This window comes from Malaclemys terrapin, chromosome 17 (assembly GCF_027887155.1).
Source record: "Malaclemys terrapin pileata isolate rMalTer1 chromosome 17, rMalTer1.hap1, whole genome shotgun sequence".
In the NCBI taxonomy this organism is placed as follows: domain Eukaryota; kingdom Metazoa; phylum Chordata; order Testudines; family Emydidae; genus Malaclemys; species Malaclemys terrapin.
Genome location: NC_071521.1, coordinates 9,027,003 through 9,052,312, shown reverse-complemented (window position 1 = coordinate 9,052,312; position 25,310 = coordinate 9,027,003). Strand labels below are relative to the sequence as shown.

The window sequence follows — 25,310 nt, the reverse complement described above, 5'->3', positions numbered from 1 at the left end:
CCCCGCCGCTTGGGGCGGCAAAAACCCTGGAGCAGGCAGTCCTAAGAGAAATCCTTTAAGATGCCCTAAACAACCAATGCCCAGACATGCTACAAGTTGTGTGGCAGTGCCATGCCCTGGATCCCAGTTGAAGGAAGTGGATTCTATCCCCTCCAGACCGGGCCTGGCTTCCCTATGGAATGTCCTTTCATGCTGGCTTTGCATGGGGAAGGAGAATTTGGCCCTTTGATATCTTCTTGCCCTCCTAGTTTTGGAGATGGTAGATCACACGTGTCCATCCCTAACTATCATCGAAGGGTAAATGCTTACAAGAGCCCTGGAGGCTGTGAGGTGCATCAAGGGCTGGAGAACTGCTATAGATAAAAGGGTGAGGAAGGGGAGCAAAATCTTCTCTCCATCAAAACCATTTACCTGTATTTCTGTGGGTAGCGTATGTGGCCTAGGTATGCCATACGTGTGTGGCCTAGGTATGCCATACGTGTCCCAGTAGAGGAGATCTGCAAATCGTTAGTAGAGTCCCCAGTACCATGTTTTTCAGCACCCTGTGAGCTTTATTGTTTCCAATACAATGAAAAGAGTGGAGTCCCCAGGACAGAGCCAGAGAGAATGTGCAGCATTCTTCAGGGTCTGAGCAGACACAATGGTGTGGTCCTGTCGCAAAGACAGGTTTGAGGGCTTTGGAAGATGCCAAGTCATCACTGTAGTGGAGAGTCTTTACCTTCATGAGTCTGGACAATCAGCTGTTAATATCCACCTCCCTCCCTCAGCCTTTCACCAGCCCTGGTGCACACAGTCCTGAGTGCTCATGGTCTCTCAATAGATCCCTTTCACTCTCCTGTTCTCCGGATCGAACGGTGACTTGGTGTGGGCTGTGGCAGGATAGGTAACTCCCATCCTCTCCAGCATGTATTCACCACTCTTCACAAACTCCAGGGAGACCTGCGGTGGGAACAGGACAAAGACATTGTTATATGGGCTCCCCCACATTTCTCTCCCACTTAGTTAAACAAGCATGGCAGCGTTTTACGGTCATGCCCCAGAACATTAGTGTGTTTGGAGGCTTGCTATCAGCTCCTGTGTGGAAGGCCAGGAGGGCTAAGAGGATTGGGCTCTGCCACCTTTTTGCTTCTAAGTTGCTGGTTCAACTCCAGTCTGGGTTGATAGTGTCCAAAAGCCATTACTGTCTCTCCCCTGTTTTGAGGTAAGAGTTGGTGATCTCAACCCAGGTCTCCATGCCAGAACTGTTGGTTGCCTGCCTAGCAGTTACAACAGCAGGGTCAGGGAGCCATGGAGAACAGACACTCTTGTCAAGGCACAGTACGAAAGAAGCTGGAAGTGCTTGGGCTACGGATACAGGACTAGAGGAGTGATTTCTTTTGCCGGGTCTGGTGCTGCTCACATTCCTTCCCGGAGAGTTCCAAAAGGGAAGGCATGTAGATTTTAAAAACACAATTTTTTCTTTCACAGAATCAAAAGCAAACTGAATTTCAATCCAGGCCAAAGAATGAAAGTCAAATTGAGTTCCACTGCAGAGCAGCTGGGTAACCACAGAGCATATTATGGGTATAACCTCCTGGAGACAAACCTGTTAGAAAAGCAGGTTCCCCAGCTGCTCCCCACCTGGCTGGATTGCATTGAACATGAGGCGAGAGCACAATCCCCGCGCCGGAGATCCTGGTGCAGACAAGGGCGCTTGCCTAGCACGGCACCAGCTGATGTGACGAGACACTAGTGTTACGTTTGTTGAATCATTTTCTGATAGATTGAAAATCCCTGTAGGCAGTGTGACTAGCCAGCCAAAGGGCAAAAGACCCTGCAGTGAACATTATTTTACTCAGTGGCGCTTACTCCTGCTAGCTCAGAGAACGCTCCAGTGTTCGGGCAGTTCCAGCTGTATTGCCTGGGCTGCTGCCTTTCCCTGTTACCTCCTCTGCCTCTGCCACCCCATCTACAGTGGTGGGGCTGTAACATGAGGGTGCAGTGGGAGCCTTGGTTCTCAGGCAGGGGCGGCTCTATGTATTTTGCTGCCCCAAGCACGGCAGACAGGCGGCTTTTGGCGGCGCGCCTGCGGGAGGTCCGCTGGGAATGCGGATTCAGCGGCACGTCTGCGGGAGGTCCGCCAGTCCCGCGCCTGGGGACTTGGAGCGCTGGTGCCTGGAGCCGCCCCTGTTCTCAGGTGAAGAGTTTCAGACAGAAGGAAGGCTTGGCGTACGGACACAGATACACACACAGCCAGCCACTCACTGGGCTCCATTCCAAGCTCTGCTGCAGATTCATTGTGCAGCTACGAGTGGTCATTTCCCCTCACCGTACCCCAGTGTACTCATCCGTAAGACAAAGAGAACAACGCTCCCTGGCAGGGAATTATTCACAAAGCACTTTGAGATCTGTGGAGGAAAGGTGCTAGAGAGCTGCAAATTATAATTATTACATACAGACGCAGAGCTGTAAAGAAACCTGAACGATACTGGCTTGTATGTGTTGTGTGTGTACATCGCTGCCCTCCACTGGATGGTATCAGACCTGCTCCAATTTGTGTCATGTGCCCTATACTGCTCCAAGCGAATGGAGAGTGGAACAGTTTGCACCTTTGGAGCCAGAAGATATGGATTGTATCCTCACTTGCACCCATGTTGTGCCGCATGGTAGCCATCGTGAAATTCTAAGGGGCTATGGATGTATTCCAGCACACCCTGCAAATCACAGGCGCCCAGAGGAGCCAGCAACACTGCCTTGGAAACTGGAGCCGCTAGCACAATGCAACGCCCGCAGGTTTAATAGCATCACTAGGAGACTGAACGAGTGGCCAGGGCAGGATGGGGCTAATGAAGTCCTACCTTGGCCAGCGACAATGACCAAGAAAAGGGAGGTTCCAGGATACATTTCCAACTCTTGATTGGCTGGGGCAGTGCTGAAGGGGTCTTAGGTTTTCCCTGTGATCTGGGGAGGGCATTGGCATGGCAGGGCTCCCCTGCAGATGCCAGTCTCTAAGAGGGCACACTGAGCATGGGCGTGATGGCTGGGGCAGGGGAGATGGGGCGAGGGAGCGTGCTATCAAGTCTGCAGCGCCTCCAGGAGAAAGAAACTTGGAGCCAGCATAGAACGCGAGTCCTTCGCATGGCAGGGCACAGCCACACCTCGCTGGTCCCGGAGTGGCAGCATGGAAAGAATCCAGCTGAAAGGTCTCCTGCCATCCTGCTTTAGGGCAGCTGATCTGTGCTGGCATCCGTCAGCGTGTCAAGCCGCACAGCGCGCACATGCAAAACTCCCCGCTTCCTCCTGCAGTGGCAATTACCATGGAAATCAGGCGGGAGTTATCCTACCGAGCAGAGAGATTAAGGCTGTACGTTAACATCTGCTCAGGGAACTATGCCTTTCTGCAGGAGGCCTTCGAGCTGGGGCCGCCAACGGAAGGCAGCGCTTGCCACACAATGGAAGCTGACAAGGTTGGGGGCCTGTAAAGAGAGACCACCTGTATGAAGTGCCTTGCTGATTGCCAGGCCTGATCGCTTTAATTGGGGGGTTAACGTTGTCTGAAAAGGCCCTCGAGGACAGAGGGGGCAGGAGTCATTTTGAAAATGACTTTGCTGGTGCTGCCAAATGAAAGAATTCTTTCTGGTGGGTGTTTGAATGGGGAGAGCTGAGCAACTGGGCTGCCTGGTGGGTTCTCGTTCCATGCGTGTTTGTCTCTCCAGCTCTCTTGCACGGGAGGGGCCAGTCCTCTCCTCACATACATCCCGGCTGCCTCGTGGGCTTCGCTAAAGATCCCGACGTCAGTTTCGGGGAGGAATGAGAAGGCTCATGGTGACGGCAGGTAGAGGAGTGAGAAGTTACAGGCAGGAGAAAACCGAATGAAAGAGGAAGAAAAGGAAGCCAAGCTAAATGAACGGAGCATTTAGTCTAGAGATGGGCCCAAAGTGGAATAGTTTATCAGAATCCCGGCGGCTGAATGCCGTCTGGATCCGAACCGTGGCTAATTTAGGTTCTGGCTGTATGTGCACTTCCCAAGGCGCTTGAGGGGTTAACTCTACAGCACTGGGCAATGCAGCGCAAATGGACTCTGCTTTCTCTTCCACTCACTTTTCCCTGCACTGGGAGGAGAACTGGCTGCTAAAGGGAAAACAACTTGCCCAAGGCAGCTCTCCAGGAAGCCTGCGCGGTCTCAAGACCTGACAAAGAGGCAGCGATACATCACTTCAAAGAGAAGTGAGCAACTCCTGAGACTCTTACCAGCTTCAAACCTGAGGCTTCACTCACACCCACTTGAGAGTTTAGCACAAGCTTTATCGACTTTGGCCTCTGAAAACTGATATATTCTTACGATGTTTATTGTTGGTGCTGTAGGAATTTGCATCTGCTGCCTGGGGTGAAAAGTCCCCCATTGCCAGCAGCAATGGTGAAAATTAGCACCAGATGAACTGATGAGTTTTTGCAAAAATTCTTGTATATTCACCAGAGCCTATTTCCCAGGCTCCTTCCCCCCTGTGCCTACAGCTGCTGCGAAGTGAGTTTGTTTGACCAGGCATATTGAGGCATTGTGAGAGCTTGTCATAATATGATACGTTGAAACATCACCATGTGACATCAAAGTGTCATCATGTCATGATGCCTGGAAGCCGGGAGAACGGGTTGGAGGGTTATTACTACATTTTCATTATAACAGGCTGAAAAGTAGAATGGCCCAGTGGGCGGTTGTTCGTTATGACTCAGGAGACGCGCGTTCAATTCCCTTCTCCCCCAGAGAATTGCTGTATGACCATAGGCAAGTTTACTAGCTGCTCTGTGCTTCAGGTTCCCATCTGTAAAATGGGTATAATAGCACTGCGATGCCTCACAGGGTGATGTGAGGATAACTACATTAAAGGTGTGAGGTGTGAACTACAGTAGCAGGGGCTGTATAAGCAGTTCCTTACATAGGTACTAACTGGAAAAAAAGGGGGGTCAAATTCTGTTCTCACAGCATAGCTCTCCTGCCTTTGATAACACTGGCAAGTGATGACGCATTGTTGCAACTCACATTCTAGCTTGCACCTGACTGCAACAGGGTGCTGGAATGTAACTGAGAGCAGCTTGATATTTTGTAGAATCATTTTCATTTCACTAACAAGACCCTTCTTGAAAAGTGCAAGTCTTTGGGAATCCTTTATCTCAACTGAGGCTTAGTTTGGCTTCCTTAAACACAACTCAAGCAGATGTGTTTGTTCGGTATTTCTTCCACGTTCAGCTCTGTCCCTAAGCACCTGGCTGTAATACCCAATGCAGCACTTTTTCCCATTCTCCACTACGGTTGCTCTGCACCCCGGAGCCTGTCTGCCCAGAATTCTGCAATGTGGTTTCACACCAATATTGCAGACTCCAATGTAATGAGATTAAAAGCAAACAAACTCCTTCTGTGGCAGCTTTCCACTCTCTGATTCACCACTTCTCATCCCTCTCTCTGTTGGAAGCATTCACACCCCTTTTAAGGCTGCCTCTCTATCAAGGTCAACCGTGTCTTGGTGGGAGGAAGGAGCAGACCTGAAGAGCAGCAATGTGAATTAACCCTACACATCTCCCACCACTAAGCCACTCCCTCTGGTTGCCCCATCTACACTGTATTCATTTTAAAGCTACAGTCCAGGGCCTTTAAAATTCCACCTCTGCTACAGGGGATTTGCGTTGGAGAACACTGAGTTCCTGTGTAAAAGAAACTTCCTTTCCACAGAATAGGTGGAATGAGAAGACTCGAGGATTGTGTATTTTAAGTCTGAGCTTCTAGCAAGTACCTGGGACCATGTTCCTAAGTTTTCCCCCCCACACTTTCTCCTCTACTAGTGGCAACCCAGCAAAAGGCAATGCCTCATCAGAATCCCCCTCTAACCCACAGGGAATGCAATGATTGCAAAGGACAGAGCACACGGAGAACAGAGCTGTGATTTCCGTAGAGATATGATCCCATGTTATTTGCATGCGTGCGCTCTCTCTCTCTCTCTCTCTCTCTCTCACACACACACACACACACACACAGTCATTAGCCCATGGGGCTCAACCATCAGGCATGAAGCAGAGAGTCAGAATTCTTTCCCCCAAACCCTTTTGATGTCAAGGCTCCATCTGCTCCAGGTGCCTGGCACATGACGAGATGCCAGGAGAGAGAGGGAGAGCGAACGGATGAGGCTGGAAAGCTCTCTGTCATCAGTGACAGGAGTCCGTTCACTGCACCAGGCTGCCCTCTTCTAGGCTCAGGAGGGAAGGAAGGAAGGATACTTCATGATGAGAAACAATAGGCAAGGGAAAGAAATTGGTTTGGAGATAGGAAAGCAACTAACTGGACCCTAAAATCGCCTGGCTTAGGAGCCTAGCACTGTCGTTGCCACAGGATTAAAAATCAAGGTGATCTAAAACCAACCACCAATTTATCAGCTATTTTTTGCCTGTATTATCATATATGTGTGAGGTTAAGTTGGTCCCTGGGGATTTTATCTTCAGTCCTCCCACCCCAATACTCCCTCATATAGGTGTAAGTATCTTTCTATCGATAGCACATGGGTTAAGTAGAGTCCCCCCCGCCCCATGAGGCTATTCAGGTTAAGTGCCTGCTGCGTTCCTGTTGGACAGAAGTCCCTAGAATCTAACTGCAACAATGTATTAGCCCTAGTTTATGTTCTAGCTTGCACCTGTGAGTGAGTCCGGACACAGAGCTGTGCAAAAGAACAGCATGGGGGTCACTAGAGAGAGAGCTGTTTGTCGCTAAACTGCTCCAATCTCTCGCTCTTCGGAATCTCTTCACTCTGGTTAATACAAGCTAAGAACTTTGTGAAGAGACACGAGGGGACCTTGCAGTCCTTCAGTCCCCAGATCAGTGTTTGCGCTCACTCTTTAAAGATTGTGTGTGTGTGTGTGTGTGTGTGTGTGTGTGTGTGTGTGTGGTTTTTAAAAAAAATCAATGTTACGCTCTCTCCCCCGGCAAATCTTCTGACTCGGAGAATGAAACGCAGCATTCTCCACACATGGATGTGAATTCTCCCTGCATAATTCTGATCCTCCCTCCCTCCCTCCCTGTCCTTGTGTCTTTCTGCTTCGCCTCCCTGCATCCTGCACTCTGCCAGCACTGTCAACCTCAACACACCATTTGTCTGAGTCTCCAGGCCTCCTCCTTCCAAGCTGCTCCCTACACCCAAAACACGTTTCTTGAGCTAGGCTACTACCGTCTCTCTACTCATGTGCCCCCCGAAGACCCGTCTCTCCGCAGACACCGAGAACTAGAGCAGTGCCAATACTGGATAGTTTGGATCACTGACCCTTCCAAAAAATCTAAATTCAGTTTTGATTCAGCCTGACATGGAAATGTTTTGTAATTTTCAGTGAACCAAAAAGGTCGGAAAAAATTAGTGTCGGGTCAAAGGAAATGTCTTGTTCACCCTGAAACGGAACATTGTTTCTTTTTTGATTTCTTTTTAAACTTTAAAAATGTTTTAACAATAAAACTGAAGTAAATGTTGAAAGGAAAAGTCATTTCAAACCAAAATATTGAAATGTTTTGTTTAGAAATTGTCAGAATGATGCATTTAGATTTTTTTTTAATTTATTTTCTAATGAGACAACTTGGTAACTTTGCAACAAATTCCTAGAGTCATAGAGTCATAGGAGGGAGCAAGCAAAGGAGGTTTAGGTTGGACATTAGGAAAAAGTTCCTAACTGTCAGGGTTGTTAAACACTGGAATAAATTGCCTAGGGAGGTTGTGGAATCTCCATCTCTGGAGATATTTAAGAGTAGGTTAGATAAATGTCTATCAGGGTTGGTCTAGACAGTATTTGGTCCTGCCATGAGGGCAGGGGACTGGACTCCATGACCTCTCAAAGTCCCTTCCAGTCCTAGACTCTATGAATCTATAGGGCTACAAGGGATTGCAAGTTCAGCCATCCTGCAGCCATTCTGATATAGTTCTAAGTAGAACTGGGTCATTATGGGCTGCTAACACAGCTTGACATGACATGGGGCCCCAGGAGGCACCATGTTCCCCTATACTCACTGGTCCTCCATCAGGGTTCCGGATGTACCCGTAGGCAATGGTTTTGTTGATGGCAAATCCAAAATCCGCCCTCCGGATGTGTCCGACTACTTTGCCGTTTCTCCAGATGGCCTCCAGTCCAAACATAGGCACCTTCCTGCAGGACCAGAGCAGAGCAGACCTTTAGCAGACAGCAGCTCAGCAGGGCAGTTCCCTGCCATTCTTGGGGTTTTACCTGGGGGAGCTGTTATAGAAAATCAAGGGGCTAAACGTGCTGACCACAGGAACGCATTGTGCAGGTAGGCAGGCTCTGTGCTAGCTTCCTAAACAGTGCTCTGCCAATACATCTCACGCCCCCTGTTATTCCAGTCCTCGGCTTCCACACAAAGCCTTGCACCAGAGTCCCAACCTCCAACACTCCGCTATTCCAGGCCTGGAACCTACCCAGCTCTGCCAGTGCACTTTAACCCGGACATGTTACCCCACGGATTACAGTCCTTGGCCACACACACAGCTCTGACAATGCGCCTCCGTCCTGACTTGCAAAATCCCCTGCTATTTTGGTTGGAACCAGATAACCCCACCCATTTTCACACAGTGGGGGTCTGATCAGCTAAAACAAAAGCAGAGAAAACAGGCAGAGGGAGTTTGTGGGTGAACTTCTTGTTGGGGTGTGGGGCAGAATCTTCTTTCTGGTTGAAGTTGGATCACAAGCACCAGGGTGACTGTTGTATTTAATACACCCAGGCAGAGCTCACCGATACAAAGCCCAGTGGTCGTACTTACTCATCAATGGTGAAGCAGACCAGGCGCCGGAGGACTCCCGTTGCTTTCTGGGTCTCCAGAGCTTCCCGTCCAAGGAAGGGGATGCTGGACTTGAGTTTACAAGTGAAGGCCAGGCCTGCTTCTAGGGGGGAGTCGTCAGGACGCAGATCCGCGTGCCAGTGCCTGTACCCTTCAGAGAATGACAGAACCATCATGGGTCTCCCCGTCTGTTTCCTCCTTTCTCCCCAGTCATAACAAGGCCTAGGAGAGGCAGTGTGCGGAGAACAAAGCACTTGAACCCCCAAGTGCTCGGTCTGGCCCTGCTTCACCCTTGGCATGTTCAGGGACAGTGAGATGAGAGGCAGCTCCTCTGTCACGCTCCTCTCTTGCTGCAGCATTCCCCCCTGCAGCTACAGGAGAAGGCAGCGTCCCTCGGTCCCAATCCTCTGGTGCGCCATTCCTGCACTGGGCCTGGGAATGGAGTAGGAACAGCCAAAGGTGGCTTGAGACATCTCTGGCCTCACTGAATTCTTGGAGCCTGTCTGGACCCCGGCGTAAGTTAGAGCAACCACAGGGCTGCTCCAAGTTACAGTCAAGGTGCTGATGGCTCCCTGAGGGCTGTGAGCAGCTGGAACTCGGTGTGCTCCAACCATGTTCTCACTTCCTCACAGAGTGCCCCAGAACACCCCCACCCCACCCCCACTCAGGAACTGCACGGGTGTGGACACAGAGCTGTTCCAGCCATTTTATGCCCACTGGGGATCCCCTTATGTAGGCCCTGTTCCCTGGGGGGGCTCTCGTGACCAAGGACGGACCAGCAGGGATTGTTCTAGGGGGCAGCATGTGGTCATTTACACTCTTCTCCCCCCCCCCCCACCGAGTACTGCCCAGACCCCCACCTCCCTCTGGAGTATTTCCCCCCCCTCACAGCACGTCACATCCACCAGCCCCCCTCTGGAGTACCTCACCCACCCCCACCCCATGGAGCACCTCGTCTCCATCAGCCCTAGAAGAAACAAGGCTCTAACAGAACTGGTTGAAATGTCTCCATCAAGAAGGGATGGGCGTGGGGGGAGGAAGAAACATCTTTTGGGTTAAAATAGACATTTCCACAGGACGTCCATTTTCCACAATTATTTTTTTGAGGTGGGTGTTGATTTTTCAGCTCAAACCTGACATTTTTTTTTAAACAAAAAAACAAAACATGTTTAGTTTTTGTAAAAAAAAAATGGTGGGTAAATCCCCCCATTTCTTGAGCATCTCTAAGCACTAGTTCACGCCTCAAGGGCAACGGGTGAATCTACAGGGAGGCCCAGAATGGAAAAGCCCTTAGAGCTAGACGTGCTTCTCTGAATTCTCCGGCCATCTGCAAAGCTGGGCCAGAAGTCTCCTAGGAAGAGGCTCACTCAGGAGATTTCAGCTACTTCCTGCTTCCCTTTGGCCAGAAAATGGCCTCTTCGGGGGGTATTTTGGTGCCTCTTGTCCGCGGCCTGGGGCAGGAAGTGCAGAGGCAGAAAAAGGATGCAGGGTGGGGAAGGAAACTGGATGCTTTTTGAAACATCCCTCTGATTTTATTCAGATGGGCTCCTCCAACCCTACAGCCACTCTTGGCTTTAGCTCTCGAGTCAAGCAGGGACACTTTGTGCCATCCAAACAGCCACAGAAGGAATGAGCCGCAGGGGAGCACGCTGGGAACAAAACAGGAGAACTGAGGGGAAAGCAGAGAAAACAACTCCATTCCACTGGAGGGTAATGAATAAACACGCCGAACAAACGGGCTGTCAGGGACCAGTGAAGCAAGAAACATCAATATCCTCTGTGTGTGGGTGTCTGTGCCCGCGCGTACACATGGGCAGGGAGGCTGGAGGAGTGCTAGGAGGTTTGAGTCACAGAAAAGGTGCCTGGGCATGAGGAGGAAATACTGGATCGGCTTATTAGCCTGGGGGCCCTATTCCCCACTGCTGATGGGATGTTGGAGGAGCTTGTGGTTAAGGTAGAGGTCTGGGACACAGAAGAACGGAAGTCAATTGCTAGATCTGCTACAGGCTCTGTGTGCGCAAAACTTCCTCTCTCTGTGCCTCTGCTCTGGGAAATGGCGTTGCTTTTTCCCTTCCGGGCAGGGGGACCGTGAGGATAAATCCGTGAATGTCTAGGAGGAACTTGGAGACTGTGGGGAGGAGGGAGGTACAAGGAGCTGGATATGAGTGACCCCTACAGAGTCAATGGGAGTTGCTTGTTTCCCATGAGGGGAGAATGGCCCACTTGAGTTTTTCATGTTCCTTTTTCAGAGTGTAAATCCCCAAAGTCTAACAGGTTTTTAACCCGTTTCAAAGGTGACCAGGGTGTTAGAACTGCATGGAACTTAATCCTGACTCAGATTAAAGTTTTCCTGAACGCTGATGACCCTTCCTCAGAGAGAAAGAGAGCAAAGGGTTTCCCCTTTCCCAAAGCCTCACTTTGTGCCAGGAGATTATTAGTGGACTCCCTAAGGAAGGTTCAATCCATCTAGGAGCATCAATCTCTGAATCAATCAATCTCTCAAAGTGACTCATGCCCTCAACAATCCTTTCCCTCAGCCCCTTTCTATTTTAATGGCTAAATGCTAAAGAAGAGGCCAGTGAAATGCAGTCAAATAACCCCACACATCCCTCCCACCTTTGTTTTTGGTCCCTAACTGGTGACAGGCCAATAAGCTTAGTTAAAACATTTGCCCTCAATATGAGACCAATGTTAAGGGAGAACTCATTGAGCAGCTGGGTCACCCCAGCCGCATGGTCCACCCCTAGTTATCAACCCTTTACAGTGGGGTGCGCTGGCCTGTCCCTGAAGCTGGGAAACCCCTGGCCATGGATGGGGGAATAAGGTTACCTGGCTTCCCCGTGCAAAGCGTTGGGGGCAGCTGGATCTCCGGGTCGGAGAGTTTGGAAGGAGTTCCGGCTATGCATCTGAACTCCTGGGGGGTTTATTTGAACCAAGTTCAAACTCAAACCTTCCAAGGCCTGCCCACGACAAGGGCAGAGGGACAGATGGCAGGAAGTCCGCCATCTTTCTTTGCTTGCCTCATGTGCATTGTCCCCACCAGGTGACAGCAGAGCAACACATGCTAGTACAGGTGAAAAGCAAGTTCTCCTGAGAAACCTTTCTCAATGCTGAGGGAGTCGATGGCTCTGTACCCGGCGTTGGTAATGCCGTGCCCGGCACCTGCCTTCATCACAGCCCGGTAAACCCGCACACAGTCCTGCTTGGGCACGTGCAGCTCCCAGCCCATCTCACCCACAAACGACAGCCTCATGGCTCGTACCTGTGAAACACAAAAGATCAAAATCACTGGCCTTGTTGTTTCCTTTCATTCAAGGACTCTAGAGTGGGGCAGTGTGGTCCAGGGGATAGGGCACAGGGCTGGGAGTCAGGAGACCTGGTTCTATTTGCAGCTCTGACAGTGACCTGCTGTGTATATGGATGAGTCATTTACTATTCTGTGCCTCACTTGCCTCATCTGTACAATGGCACTTACCCTCCTTTGAGATCGCCAGGTGAAAAGACCCAAGTAGTGTATTGATAACTTCTTGTGGAAGTCTATGGACAACACTTTCTTGGGATTAGTCTTATTTATATAAAACCTGTTTCCTCTGATCTCTTTATTCTTCCTATTTCTTTATTACTAGAGACATGCCTGTGAAACCAGTATCTTTCTTTCTATCTCTTTTGTTCATCAGCTCCTAATACTTATTGCTCCTGGAAGACACAATCTTTGGATCACAAAGCCACAACTGACCACTGAACAAATGATTCTGAGCTCGGACCTTGAATCTTTCGTTGTATTCCCTCCAAACCAGCTGAGCTACAACACACAAAGCAAATTCATCAAATGACAGATCTGCAATTACAACCAATACATTTTCTGCTGTATCACCTTTGGCTGTTGACCAAATCCTATTTTATAAGCTAAGCAAGGCTGGGTCGTCCTTTTGGATAGGAATATTCATCCCCAAACAGTTCTGCTGTAACCTTCAGTGTGGGACTTTGTGCCCATCTAATGGCTAATCTAGATAACAAGAAAGAGCCTACTACAACTGCCAGCTGAGGGAGTCACTCCTTAAATGTTAGAGGCTTATAGTGAAGTCCTAGTTTCAAATCCTACTGGTATGTTAGCCATTCAGTACTGGAGGCACTTTTCCACACTGAGAAGTCCTGAAGCAATCCCCCAGCGAGGTCTTTGGGGGAGCTGTGCTTCTGGAGGAGGCATGAATCAGAGGAGCTGTAAAAGTAAAGTTCTCCTGGCCCCTACAAACTCCATGGCTCACCATGACAGACTAAACCAGGGGAAAGGTGCTGAGAAATGTAAGCTATATGCATGTATCCAAACACTCTGGACATGCTTTCGGTGCTATGAAACAAGCTTTATTTTTGTCTGGGATCCGTTGCTTTGCAGGCAGGATGGGGGAGTTTCCTTTCGTCACTTTCAGCGCCACCAGCAGTTTAGAGAGAAATGTCAGGAGGATCCTGGAACCAAACCTTGCATGGAGAATCAATTTAACGTAAGATCAAAGTCACCTAACAGCGCTCCTGCTTGAGGAGGGAGTGTGCATTGGGTGCAGGAACTCAAGGATAGCCAAGGTAATTCCCCTGCAGGTCAGGAACATTTTTAGGCAACCAAGATTATTCAGAAAGGTCATTTTTTAGGCCAGTTTTGCTGTCAAATTATTTTGACAGCCTCTCCCTTTCTTAGGCTCATGCATTTCAAAGGGCATCTCTGTGATTTATGCGAAGCCCTGAGGATGGTGCACAGAAAGGGCAGCCTTTGAACAAGCCTTGTCTTTTCTAACAGTGATTTGTTTTCCACGTGCTCCCCACTCTGTACAAGCTCTTTAATCAGCCACCCAGACGGAGATTAAAGCCCGATGCACGCAGCTGCGTGGCAACTAAGGTCTAGTGTGCCGGGCACAGGGCTGTGAGTTAGGACCTTTAGTCGATTTGCCACTGGGCACGTTGTGCTGCCTCTCCATGCCTCAGTTTACCCATCTGTATAATTGGGCTAATTATTCCTTACCAATTTGTAATGTGATTTGTGACCTGTGGACAAAAAGGACTGGGCAGGCACAAAGAGACCAGCAAATCGACACAGCTCCATGCTACCTCCATTTTACAGACGTGAACTGCTCTGCCCATGGACAAACAATGAGCTCGTGGGACTGTGATGAATTGAATCCAGGAGTCCTGACTCCCAGCCCTGTCCTTCTATGGACCTATATCCATTTACATTAGGGTGACCAGACAGCAAATGTGAAAAATCGTGACGGGGGTGAGGGGTAATAGGAGCCTAGATAAGAAAAAGACCCAAAAATCGGGACTGTCCCTATAAAATCAGAACATCTGGTAACCCTAATTTTCACTAGCTGATGATCTGTCCTGAAACATTATTTTTGTTGCCAAAATTAGCTCGATGAGAGGAAATGCTGTGACTTCACCAGAACTATGCAAAGGAAGACAGCAAAGATGAATTTATGAGGTGGTTCGTCTTTTCCTTCCCCTTTCCCCCCGCCTCCTCCCCATTTTGTGCAAAACATCGAACAGGCAGATCCTGCTCTCTCGATAGCCAGCTCACAGCCGGAGTTTATTAGCTTGGGGTTCTTTCTGTCTCGGAGGTGCGGGAACTTGGTTCTACATGTGCATGGCCGTAAGAACGGCCCCTGTCTCCAGCCCAGCTGCACTTCCCCCTTAGGACTGAGATGGGCTTTCATGCGACTCTCAACAATATCCCACTTACTGGCTGATGAGCCCTCGGACACCTTGTTAGGCTGTGTTCCCAAAACTTTCCAGGGTGGCTGTGGCCAGACCCAGCCTGGACACCTCCCCCGAGTCTTTCCCCTTTAATCTGCGCTGTGTTGCTCTTCAGTTACTTTTTTTTTTTTTTTAAAGTTGTGGGATCCGCCAGGCATCCCAGTATGAACTCCCTTTCCCCCCACATCCACCATCACCCCCAAACCCTATCTGCCCAGCAGGCTGAGACAATGCAGATTCGTTCTTTGTTCTGCCCGGTCTTTGTTTCACCCAGTCGTTCTAAGGGCACCTGCCTAGCCCTAAAGCCGCTCTGCTGGGAGGCCAGGCCTATGCACGGCCTGCCCTGCAGGATGGCAGGCTGGCTAGTGTGCTCCCACAGGGTTGGGGCCAATGTCACCCCATCCGCTGGCCTCAAGGGGCCTGAACCAACTCCCATCAAAATCAACAGCAAGACCCCCTTTGGACTTCATCCTCCCCACTAATGCATCCTCGGTGAATCTCCAGAGAGTCTATGGACCAGCTCTCCATTCTCTGCGGCGTTCTTTCGTTCAACGGGACGTGCCAGAGCGGTAAGATTTTGACCCAGATCCAAACCGCGCCAAAGTTCTGATGCATTTGGATCCGTGGCTCAAGCTCTTGTAACACGCTGCCCGTCGTATGAGTGAGCAGGCAGCCCCGTGCTTAGAACCGTGTCCTCCTCGCGTCTCCGGGTGAATAATGCGCTGATTTTGTTTTCCGCCTTTCTGACCCACTTTGCGACTCTAATGGAAATGGAAATGTATTATTCCATTTCAGAGACCTCAGCGAGCGAAAGGATCCCAGCAAAGACAGGGAGGGAGAAGCAAACAGAACGACAGTGAGGAAACACAAACACAAAACCAAATGCACTGCCGGAATGGCGAGGGCTTGATTCCTTTAAGAAATACTCATTGACGGGGCCTAACTCAAAGGTCCCTGAAGATAAGGATACGTTCAAGGGCCTGTGTGCTTTAAAATGAGCTGGAGCCCTGTGGACTGCTCCCTAAGAGTATCTTCCACATGGGAATCTCCAACTGCTTTGCGGCACCCCTGCGGGGTTGGGATGTGCTAGCCCCATTGTGCAGATGAAAATACAACGGTCAGGCGACTTCCCTAAAGTTACCAGGTGACTGGCACTAGAACAGGGAACTCCTAGATGCTAAGCAGTCATAGATCATTGAAATGTAGGGCTAGACGGGGTCACAAGAAGTCACCAAGTCCAGCCCCCTGGCTGAGCCAGGACCAAGTATACCTAGACCATGCCCGACAGGTGTTTAGCTAACCTGGTCTTAAAAAGGACAGGGATTCCACAACCCCCCTTGGTAACCTGTTCCCGTGCTTAACTACCCTTCGAGTTAGAATGTTTTTGCTAATATCCAACCTAACTCTCTCTTGCTGCAAAATAAGCGGCTCGGAGAGCAGACAACTGGTTTCCTTTCACTGGCCTCTGCTCCTATGCTCTTTTGCAAGGCTGGCTACTGTGCCAATGGCAGGGCCGGCTCCAGGCACCAGCCGACCAAGCACATGCTTGGGGCAGCACCTGGTAAGGGGCGGCCAATCTTGTGGTGGCGGCACTCAGGGGAGTTTTTTTGGGGTTTGGTCGGGTGGCGCTGGGGTGGGTTGTTTTTGTTTCGGCGGCTGGGCGCGCGGTGGGCGCTGGGGGGTGGGATTCGGCAGCGGAGCTCCGCGGGGGGGGAGGAGGGGTGTGGTGGCGCGGCGGGGCGCTCGGCGGGAGGGGTTCAGCAGCACGGCGCTCCGCGGGGGACTGGGGGGTTCGGCGGTGATCCGCGGGGGACTGGGGGGGTTCAGCAGCGCTCAGTGGGGGGGTTCGGCGGCATGGCGTTTGGCGAGGCTCCGCGGGGGGGGGTGTTTGGCTGCGCGGCACTCCGCGGGGGGCGGGGGGGTTCGGCGGCGGTCCGCGGGGGGCTGGGAGGTTCAGCAGCGCTCAGGGGGAGGGTTCGGTGGCATGGCGTTTGGCGGCGCTCCGCGGGGGGCGGGGGGGGTTCAGCGGCACTCGGGGGGGGTTGGCAGTGCGGCGCTCTGCAGGGGGCTGGGGGGTTCGGCGGCGCGGCGCTCCGCAGGGGGCTGGGGGGTTCGGCGGCACTCGGGGGGGGGGTTGGCAGTGCGGCGCTCCGCAGGGGGCTGGGGGGTTCGGCGGCGCGGCGCTCCGCAGGGGGCTGGGGGGTTCGGCGGCGTGGCGCTCCGCAGGGGGCTGGGGGGTTCGGCGGCACTCGGGGGGGGGTTGGCAGTGCGGCGCTCTGCAGGGGGCTGGGGGGTTCGGCGGCGCGGCGCTCCGCAGGGGGCTGGGGGGTTCGGCGGCACTCGGGGGGGGGGTTGGCAGTGCGGCGCTCCGCAGGGGGCTGGGGGGTTCGGCGGCACTCGGGGGGGGGTCGGTGGTGCGGCACTCTGCAGGGGGCTGGGGGGTTCGGCGGCACTCGGGGGGGGTTGGCAGTGCGGCGCTCTGCAGGGGGCTGGGGGGTTCGGCGGCGCGGCGCTCCGCAGGGGGCTGGGGGGTTCGGCGGCACTCGGGGGGGGGGGTTCGGCGGCGCGGCACTCCGCAGGGGGCTGGGGGGTTCGGCGGCGCGGCGCTCCGCAGGGGGCTGGGGGGTTCGGCGGCGCGGCACTCCGCAGGGGGCTGGGGGGTTCGGCGGCGCGGCACTCCGCAGGGGGCTGGGGGGGTCGGCGGCGCGGCACTCCGCAGGGGGCTGGGGGGGTCGGCGGCACGATGCTGAGGTTGTGTATTATGGCGGCGCTATGGAGGGTGGCACTCTTTTTTTTTTTTTTGCTTGGGGCGGCAAAAAAGTTAGAGCCGGCCCTGTCCAATGGACACTTGTTTACGCTTGGTGCTTAGATACACCTGCAACCCTTAAACAACATTTGCCAGCTGTCTAAGTTGATGGAAAAACAGGACTTCAGTAGTTGCAGCAGAGAGAAGACTGGATGCTGAGGAAATGTCACTGCGATTTCTAGGGTGAGATTGGAATGGTTGGGGACAATCTCTGTCCTATGGTGATAGATGCCCTAGAAATAGGATTATACAGACAGACATGCATGGGACTAGACCGACAGACACACACAGATGCGTATGATGCCAGACAGACACACAGATGCGTCTGGGGCTAGACAGACAACGTAAAGTAACCCTGGGAAAGTCAGCGTCAAGGGAACCCATCAGGATGCTGCGTCAAGAACAACAAAGGGAGAGCCGTACTGTACATCTGCAGTGAAGCAAGCACAGCGACGCTGCATAGGGAGGGACTCGCAGACACTCAGAGCCGGATTGCAGGGGAAGCTTTGGGGCCTCACCGAGGACACCGATCGCTCCATGGGTGCCACCCTGTGTTGCCCAGGCATCTTAGCCTATCAGGCTCAGGGCTAGCCTAGACCCCCTTTCAACCCCTTTTAGTAAAACACCTGGAAGAAGCACACAGCTGCCTGACTTCTCTTTCAGCTGCTGGGTATGAAACGCTCACGGCCCTCCCTAGGCGCTCCACAGCGGTGCGGAGAAGCAAAGCTCGCTGGTGAGCCGTTCCTCTCCCCGCCCTTCGGAGCCAGTCCCCTGGGTTCTGCGCCAGACTGCAGCAGCTCTCTGCAAACTTTACTCAAGTCTCCGTAATCGTTAGCAGCAGCACAAGCCTCTGGCTCTGCTCCAGAATAGGTTTGGTCCACGGTGCAGACTTGAGCTTAAAGCAGCTCAGGCCAAGTGCAGGGAGGGCCCATGCATTGGAAGGGAAGAGGCAGCCTGCTGCAGAAGGGGTGAGGGTAGTTTTCGTAGTCATGCAGTGGATTTGGGGGGAAGGGAGTTCAGAAGCCCATGGGCACTAGAGGAAACTTGGATTTTGGACCAGGAGATTTAGCCATGCATAGGGACTGATCCTGCATCCACTGGGAGACTTACCATCCAATTTACTGGGAGGAGGAAAAGGCCCCTGAAAAGGACATTAAGGGTGAGCAGATTTCCCCAGGGAGGTTGAGCCATATCTCTATCAGAATGCAGTGCCCGGCTGCTGTTTTCCTTATTGATTTTAAAGGAGAACAAGATAGAGGGAGGCATACAGAACCCGGGGTTATGTAGAGGTCAACCAGAAGCGTGAGCTGCCTCAGCTCCCCGTATGCTGCTAGGTCATGAAGGGAAGAGGAGAGGAGTGAGACCATGACAACAGAGACACCCCGATGGAGGTGAAGGCCAGTGGGAGGGCAAACAGAGGCTATTTAGACAATTCCACCCACCCTTCGGTTTCAGCTGGATAGGGGAGTCTTCTTCACCTGTCATAAACTGCTGCATGATGTTGTGAGGAGCTCTTGCTTCCACCCCAGAGCTAGCTGCATTTCAGTGATCTTTATTTCCCCAGGGTCTGAACCTAGAAGGTGCCTAGATTTCAACGCCTATCGACTTCAGCATGAGCTTAAGGCATTTGCCGAGCACCTCCCAAGGGAAGCTCAGCATCTGGCGAGATCCAGCCCAAAGCACATTGGGAAACTGCGGTATTGATGGGAGATATTATGAATACTACACAAAATACATCAGAACAGCTGAAATCAGAGTGAATGCAGCTAGAAAGCCACCTGGAGAGCAGAAAGGGCAGCGTCTTTAAAAAGCCATGTCAGTCCAGGCCAAAACTTTTGAATATAACAGACAAAGAGACACAAAAATGGAGGCTGCGTGGAGACTCTTCAAAATACGGTGCATTGTAGCTAGATATTGTTTTAATTCAGAGCTCTACAATATCGTTCGTAAGTCACCCTGTGATAACTGAGAACTCTTCCAACCTGCTTCCTTTTACAGGCTGGCTGCCTGGGTATAGCACCTTCCAAAGGACTCCTAAAGCACCTAGTGGCATATTGTGCCAAAGTAAATCTTACATCCTAGCAGGAGAACAATTATTCATGGTCCAGCAGCTTCTGACGCGTGTTCTGTTTCACACTTGCGTTCTTACTCAAAGACATTTATCTACTCCGTATTCAGTCAACAGAACTTGTCTTAATAAGGAATTAACTGGATTAAACTCTATACAGGGCCCTGTATTATTAGAAAAGTATGCTGCTGGAACTAAAATGGTACACCACCACTACCTAATTCACTTGCTAGTCAGCAGAGCATGGAGACCTGGCGTCAAAAACAGTTTAAATTCTTTAAGAGGAACAATGATCTAGTGGTTAAGGTGATGGGTAGGACTCAGAAGATCTGGGTTCAAATTTTAGTTAAGAACATAAGAACAGCCATAGTGGGTCAGACCAAAGGACCATCTAGCCCAGTATCCTGTCTTCTGACAGTGGCCAATGCCAGATGCCCCAGAGGGAATGAACAGAACAGGTAATCACCAAATCCATCCCTGTCGCCCATTCCCAGCTTCTGGCAAACAGAGGGTAGGGACACCATCCCTGCCCATCCTGGCTAATAGCCGTTGATGGACCTATCCTCCATGAACTTATCTAATTCTTTTTTGAACCCTTCCTGTATGATCTTGGGCAAGTCACCCCATCTCTCTGCCTCAGATCCCCAAACATAAATTGGAGATAGTAGTTCTGCAATTTAGACTGTAAGCACTTTCAATCATGGACCATCTCTTCCTATTTATATGTACAGCACCTAGCATAACAATCTTAGTTAGTGCCTCTACCTGCTATTGCAATAGAAATAATAATAAATTAAGTTACTTTGAGTTTTTCATCTTCTTAACCCAGTCCCTAGTGATCCCTTACTTGCATCACAAAAGCACTGTGCCCTTGGACCCCACTCAGCCTAACTGGCAGGTGTTGCTGCAAACCAAGCTCAGGATCAGAACAGTGGGAGGTGCAGTGTATCATGACAGAGATGCAGGGGCAGAGTGGGATGGGAAATCCAGGAGAAGGGTAGGAGTGCAGTGGAGAGGCAGAGCTGACTGGGAGCTCAGTACTGGTATAGTAGAAGTGTTTCCCTGGCCAGATTGAAGGTCAACAGAGCAGAGCTGTTGAGGTACCTGCACCTGGTGGAACTGTCACAGGTCAAGATAGAGGACAATTGGCACGTGTCGTGAGGTCCTTCAGGGTGCTCTGAAGGTCAAGATGGAGGCATGCTGGCATATCTGTGAAGGGTTGGACAGCCTCTGCTGTGCCTGATCTCAGCTGGTGCTACTTCGTTGCACGAGCGCTAAAATTTAGCATACAACATTGTGACACCCTGGCACCCCAATATTCACCACTGTCATGTAATTAGGATATGTTTTGTACAAAGTATGTCTTGTGAGGTATCATCCTAAAAGTCTTGATCTTCTAGACAGTAATATCTCAAGGGATTGTAGGTGCTATCATCGTATATGAAGTTTGGCTAGGTATGTGCTACTGAAACATGTTGTGAGGTTGAAAACACCACAAGCAGCCTTTCAGGTACAACAGTAAAAAGGCCAAACAATGTTAATGGCTTATTGAGGAAATGCACACAAGCACAAGGATTACCCCAGGAATCGTGTACAATATAAACATCTCAGAGATTGCACTACACAATGGGAACTATTAAACCCAGGTCACAGCAAAAGAGCTTTCCAGCAAGTGGAAAGAAGATATAAAAAGGGGACAATGATATCACGACGCTCCCTCCAACTACACACCTGGAAACACCTGAGGGGCAAGAACAGAACTGTGGGAAGTCTCAGGGTAGAAGGATTTTTAGCCTGTTTATGAAAACCTGGGAAAACCTGGGAAATCCAAGGCAACTTGTGCCTTAAGAATTTGCCAGCCTGTTTATCACTCAGAGTGAGAATTTGCTAATTTATATCCTCCCTATTTAGTTTATTAAGCTCAGTTTGGGGGTTTGTTTATTTACTAAAGTCATCTGCTTTAATCTATTTGCTATCACTTATAACCACTTAAAATCTATCTTTTGTAGTTAATAAATTGTTTTTGGTTTTCTCTAAAACCAGTTTGTGGAATTCATAACTGGGGGGCAAACACTGTGCATATCTTCCTCCACATTGAGGGAGGGGGAGAATTTGATGAGCTTACACTGTACAGTTCTCTGTGCAATGCAAGACGGTGTAATTTGGTGTTTACACTCCAGAGGGGAGTGCGTTCCTTAGCATCTGGGAGGTGCCTTAGCTGAACCTTCCCATGCAGAGCTGTGTGAAGCTGCAGCTGGGTGTGTCCCTACCGGTGTGTGTGTGTGTGCTGGTGAAAAAGCAGGCTTGGAGAGCTTGGCAATTTATCACAGCACCAGAGTGTGAAAGGGAGCCCAGGCTGGTGGGTCAGGCTGGCTCAGTGGTACCCCAGGGGGAACCTGTCACAACACATTTAAAAATACCAGGCAGCGGCCTTATAAACTTCAGATTATTCATAGCCTCGAGTCCCGTCAAAACTCTGGAATACAACGACACACTTACAATTAGCAACACAATGGGGCATCTTACTAATACATGCAGCATGACAACCCTTCACGACGGCTCCAAGGAAAGGAACTGTCAGTGGCGCGCGCCTGAGCTGGCTCTGGAGATGACAATTTAACATGATGCACGGCGCTAATCTAGATTAGGTGGATGAAATATTCATGGGTCGTAGGGAGAGCAATTATTTAAATGTGGCTTTTGAGGGGGGAAGCAATATCTAGGTGGGTAGAGGTGGTTACCAGCTTCCCCTGAATGATGTGCCCAATTACAGAATCCCCAGGCATATGGACGAACTGTAGCAGTACTAATGACTTTCAAAACCAATTAACAATCCCCTAAAACTCCTCTCACGTTCCCCCAAATAACACATCAACCAGCCAACACTCCAGCAAACACCTGGGATAAGCCAGACATGAAGAAGAGCTCTGTGTAGCTCGAAAGCTTGTCTCTTTGACCAACGGAAGTTAGTCCAATAAATGATATTACTGCACCCGTCTTGTCCCGTCAGGCCGTGCACCATGCCCTGAAAGGTCAACGAACACTGGGTCCGGTCTACACTGCAACCAGAGGTGCGACCGCAGCCAATGTAGACATAGCTGAGCTAGCTTTGATCTAGCTAGCTCAAATAACTGCGTTAGCCGCTTGAGTATATACCCGGGCGGGTGAGTATATGCAGTATATACTGCATATATTAAGTATCAGAGGGGTAGCCGTGTTAGTCTGGATCTGTAAAAAGCAACAGAGAGTCCTGTGGCACCTTTAAGACTAACAGATGTATTGGAGCATAAGCTTTCGTGGGTGAATACCGTCTTCGTCAGACACATGTACTGCGTCTGACGAAGTGGGTATTCACCCACGAAAGCTTATGCTCCAATACATCTGTTAGTCTTAAAGGTGCCACAGGACCCTCTGTTGCATATATTGAGGGTCCCGGGCATGCGAGTTTGTACAGCCCATGCTGCCGCAACTTCACTGCTCAAGTACCTGAGCTAGCTAGATCAAAGCTAACTCGGGTATGTCTACGAGTCCTGCAGGCACATCTCCGATTGCAGTGTAGACACACCCGTTACGGTGGATCAGCAGAGAGAGGGAATTTCAGAGTCCCCTCTGCTGAGACCATTCTGGACCCGGGACCTTGGGCATTGAAATCTAGATACTGTACTGTTCCCTCTTGTGCAACAGCTGCCACGGCAGTATAGGCAGGAGGCAAGCCAAAGGCTCTATGGTAAGAGTACTAAATGAAGGACATTAGCAAACTACGGCCACGTCTCTGCTGCTCGCACAGATCCGGAGTGCCAAAAGCCAAGCACCGCTTTCAAGCGATCCCGTGTTGTGCACATCTTGCTTTTCATTGGCTCAGCCAAAATTAGCACAAAATTCAATGCTGTGTGAGGAAGCCTTTTGTTATGCAGGCCTGCTCCAGCCAGCAAAGGTGTCACTGTCAGTTTACCTGCTGCATCATCACTCAGAAGGAGCGAAAATACCAGCTTTTCCTCTTGTGGTCCCCAAAGAGACAAGTGAAATTCCCTAATTTCTGTTCAGGCCTAACGGCAGGATGCATGTGTCCATAGGATGAGCATTAACCAGACTCCTAAAGGAGCTTTCTGCTTTTCATTTTTTGTTTCCTCCTTTCAAATTAACTTCACTTTAGAGGGTTTGGAGTGTCAGCACCTTTGATACCTTAGTTACCTTAAGTGGAGGACTGACTGGAACAGATCTATCCCTGCAGCAGGGATGAATTTGGCATTTTTGCAAAGCTCTATTTTGATACTGAGTGAAAGATGCCCTGGGATGTTGGGCTTTTAGTTTTCTGTTGAAAGCTTTTGTAGGAAAAAAAAAATTCCCAACCAGCTCTAATTAAAAGAAATGAAGGCAAATTGATGCATTCATCCTGAATATATTCTGCCATTCCTCTAAGTCTTACACAGCAATTGGGAGCTGCCTTGCAGCAAAATCTGTTGCAGGTGCAGATTTCATACAGGTTGGACACAGAGGTGAACTACAGGTACAACCCGTATCTTTTTCATAAGAGATTAACTCACTTTCCTGCAAGATGGTGGTTCGCAGCTTTGAAAAAGAAACAAAACACTATTTCAGATAGGAAGATGTGTCTGCAACAAGGAGATCTGCTTGAAACGACTGAGGATTCTCTCACCCTTTGTCGGTTGGGTCTATGTAGATTATACCGGCTGTCTCTTACTGTGCTTTTGCACAGCATCTAGTACAATGGGGCCCTGATCTCAAATGGGGCCTTGTCCCACTGCTGCAAAACAACCAACAACCAACATAGTAATAATTATCCAGAACGGGCGAGGATAAGCAAGTGAGATCTTGGGTCACGAGCGCTCCACATGCAGTGATACAATCCCAAGCATGACGTGGTTGAAAGGTCTCCTGAAGGCATGATAGGGCATTTAGAAAAGAACTGGTCAACTTTGGGACATCCCCACTGGTTTAGGTGGAATGGCCTTAAAGGTAATGAAAGCAGAATTTGACCCACCGTCTATCACAAGAATACATTGTGCCATTCCCCTAATTATGATGTTTACTCCTTAATTTTACATTCCCTGTGGCCACATCAGGGAAGGCAGAAAGAAGAGCAAAGGGTACCTGAATGCCTACTGCACTTTTTCTGTTTTAACTCATAAGCCTGTTGGCTAAATATTGGGATGAATCTATGCAATCGACAGAGTTTGCACCACTGGGCTAGGTGGTAGGTGAAGCAAAGCATCTGGTTAGTCCTATAGAAATGCTGCAAAGGGGAATGAGCATACTCTGCATCTCATTCGGGGCTCAGGGGACCCCCCCCAGCTTTATACTCCTCAACTCTGGTGCTTGGCTCACCCAGGGGAGAGTTAATCAGTTACCAGAATTTGCCAGGAAAATGGACTTCTCCTGCCCCTTAATTATGCCAATTAAGATCAATTGCAGTTAGATCTTGATAAAAACCAGTTGTTATTTTACTAATTCACCTCAGGACACTTAATTATTACTTCAAACACTACAGCCACTACTACTCTCTAAACCCAATACATTAGGGCTGCTGAATGGAGAAGACCCAAGTTTGAAGAACGTGGATGGCTGGATGGTTCAATGATGAAATCCAGGCTCAGTCCCACCTAAAGGAAACATTCAGATTCCTTTACGAAGTCTGTCTGTCTTCTCTCCCCAGCTCACATATCCGGTGAGGGTAAGGCCTTGTCTACATTGGCAAGTTTCTGCGCAGTTTTCTGCAGTGTAACTCCCGAGGTGTACACGCTGCCAAGCCACTTGGTGCACAGAAACTGCACAGTTGCAGCACTGTAAAAAACCCACCCCGACGAGAGGCGTAGAGCTTTCTGTGCCGGGGCTACAGCACCGCAGTGACAGTGTAGATACCGTGGCAATTACAGCGTTG

General features: G+C 50.3%; 1 protein-coding gene across 2 annotated transcripts in view; it reads right to left on the bottom strand.

The window, feature by feature from the left end:
* Window positions 1–528: 528 nt before the first annotated feature.
* The window catches only part of SARDH (sarcosine dehydrogenase), a 95,986-nt gene continuing 71,204 nt past the window's right edge, over window positions 529–25,310 (bottom strand). For both annotated transcript variants that reach the window (XM_054007880.1, XM_054007879.1), the window contains exons 18-21: window positions 11,895–12,057; window positions 8,778–8,946; window positions 8,013–8,148; window positions 529–939 (exon numbers count right to left, since the gene is read on the bottom strand). In XM_054007880.1, the coding sequence (XP_053863855.1) occupies window positions 814–939; window positions 8,013–8,148; window positions 8,778–8,946; window positions 11,895–12,057 (594 nt within the window). In that variant the 3' untranslated portion in view covers window positions 529–813. The remainder of the gene's footprint in view (window positions 940–8,012; window positions 8,149–8,777; window positions 8,947–11,894; window positions 12,058–25,310) is intronic.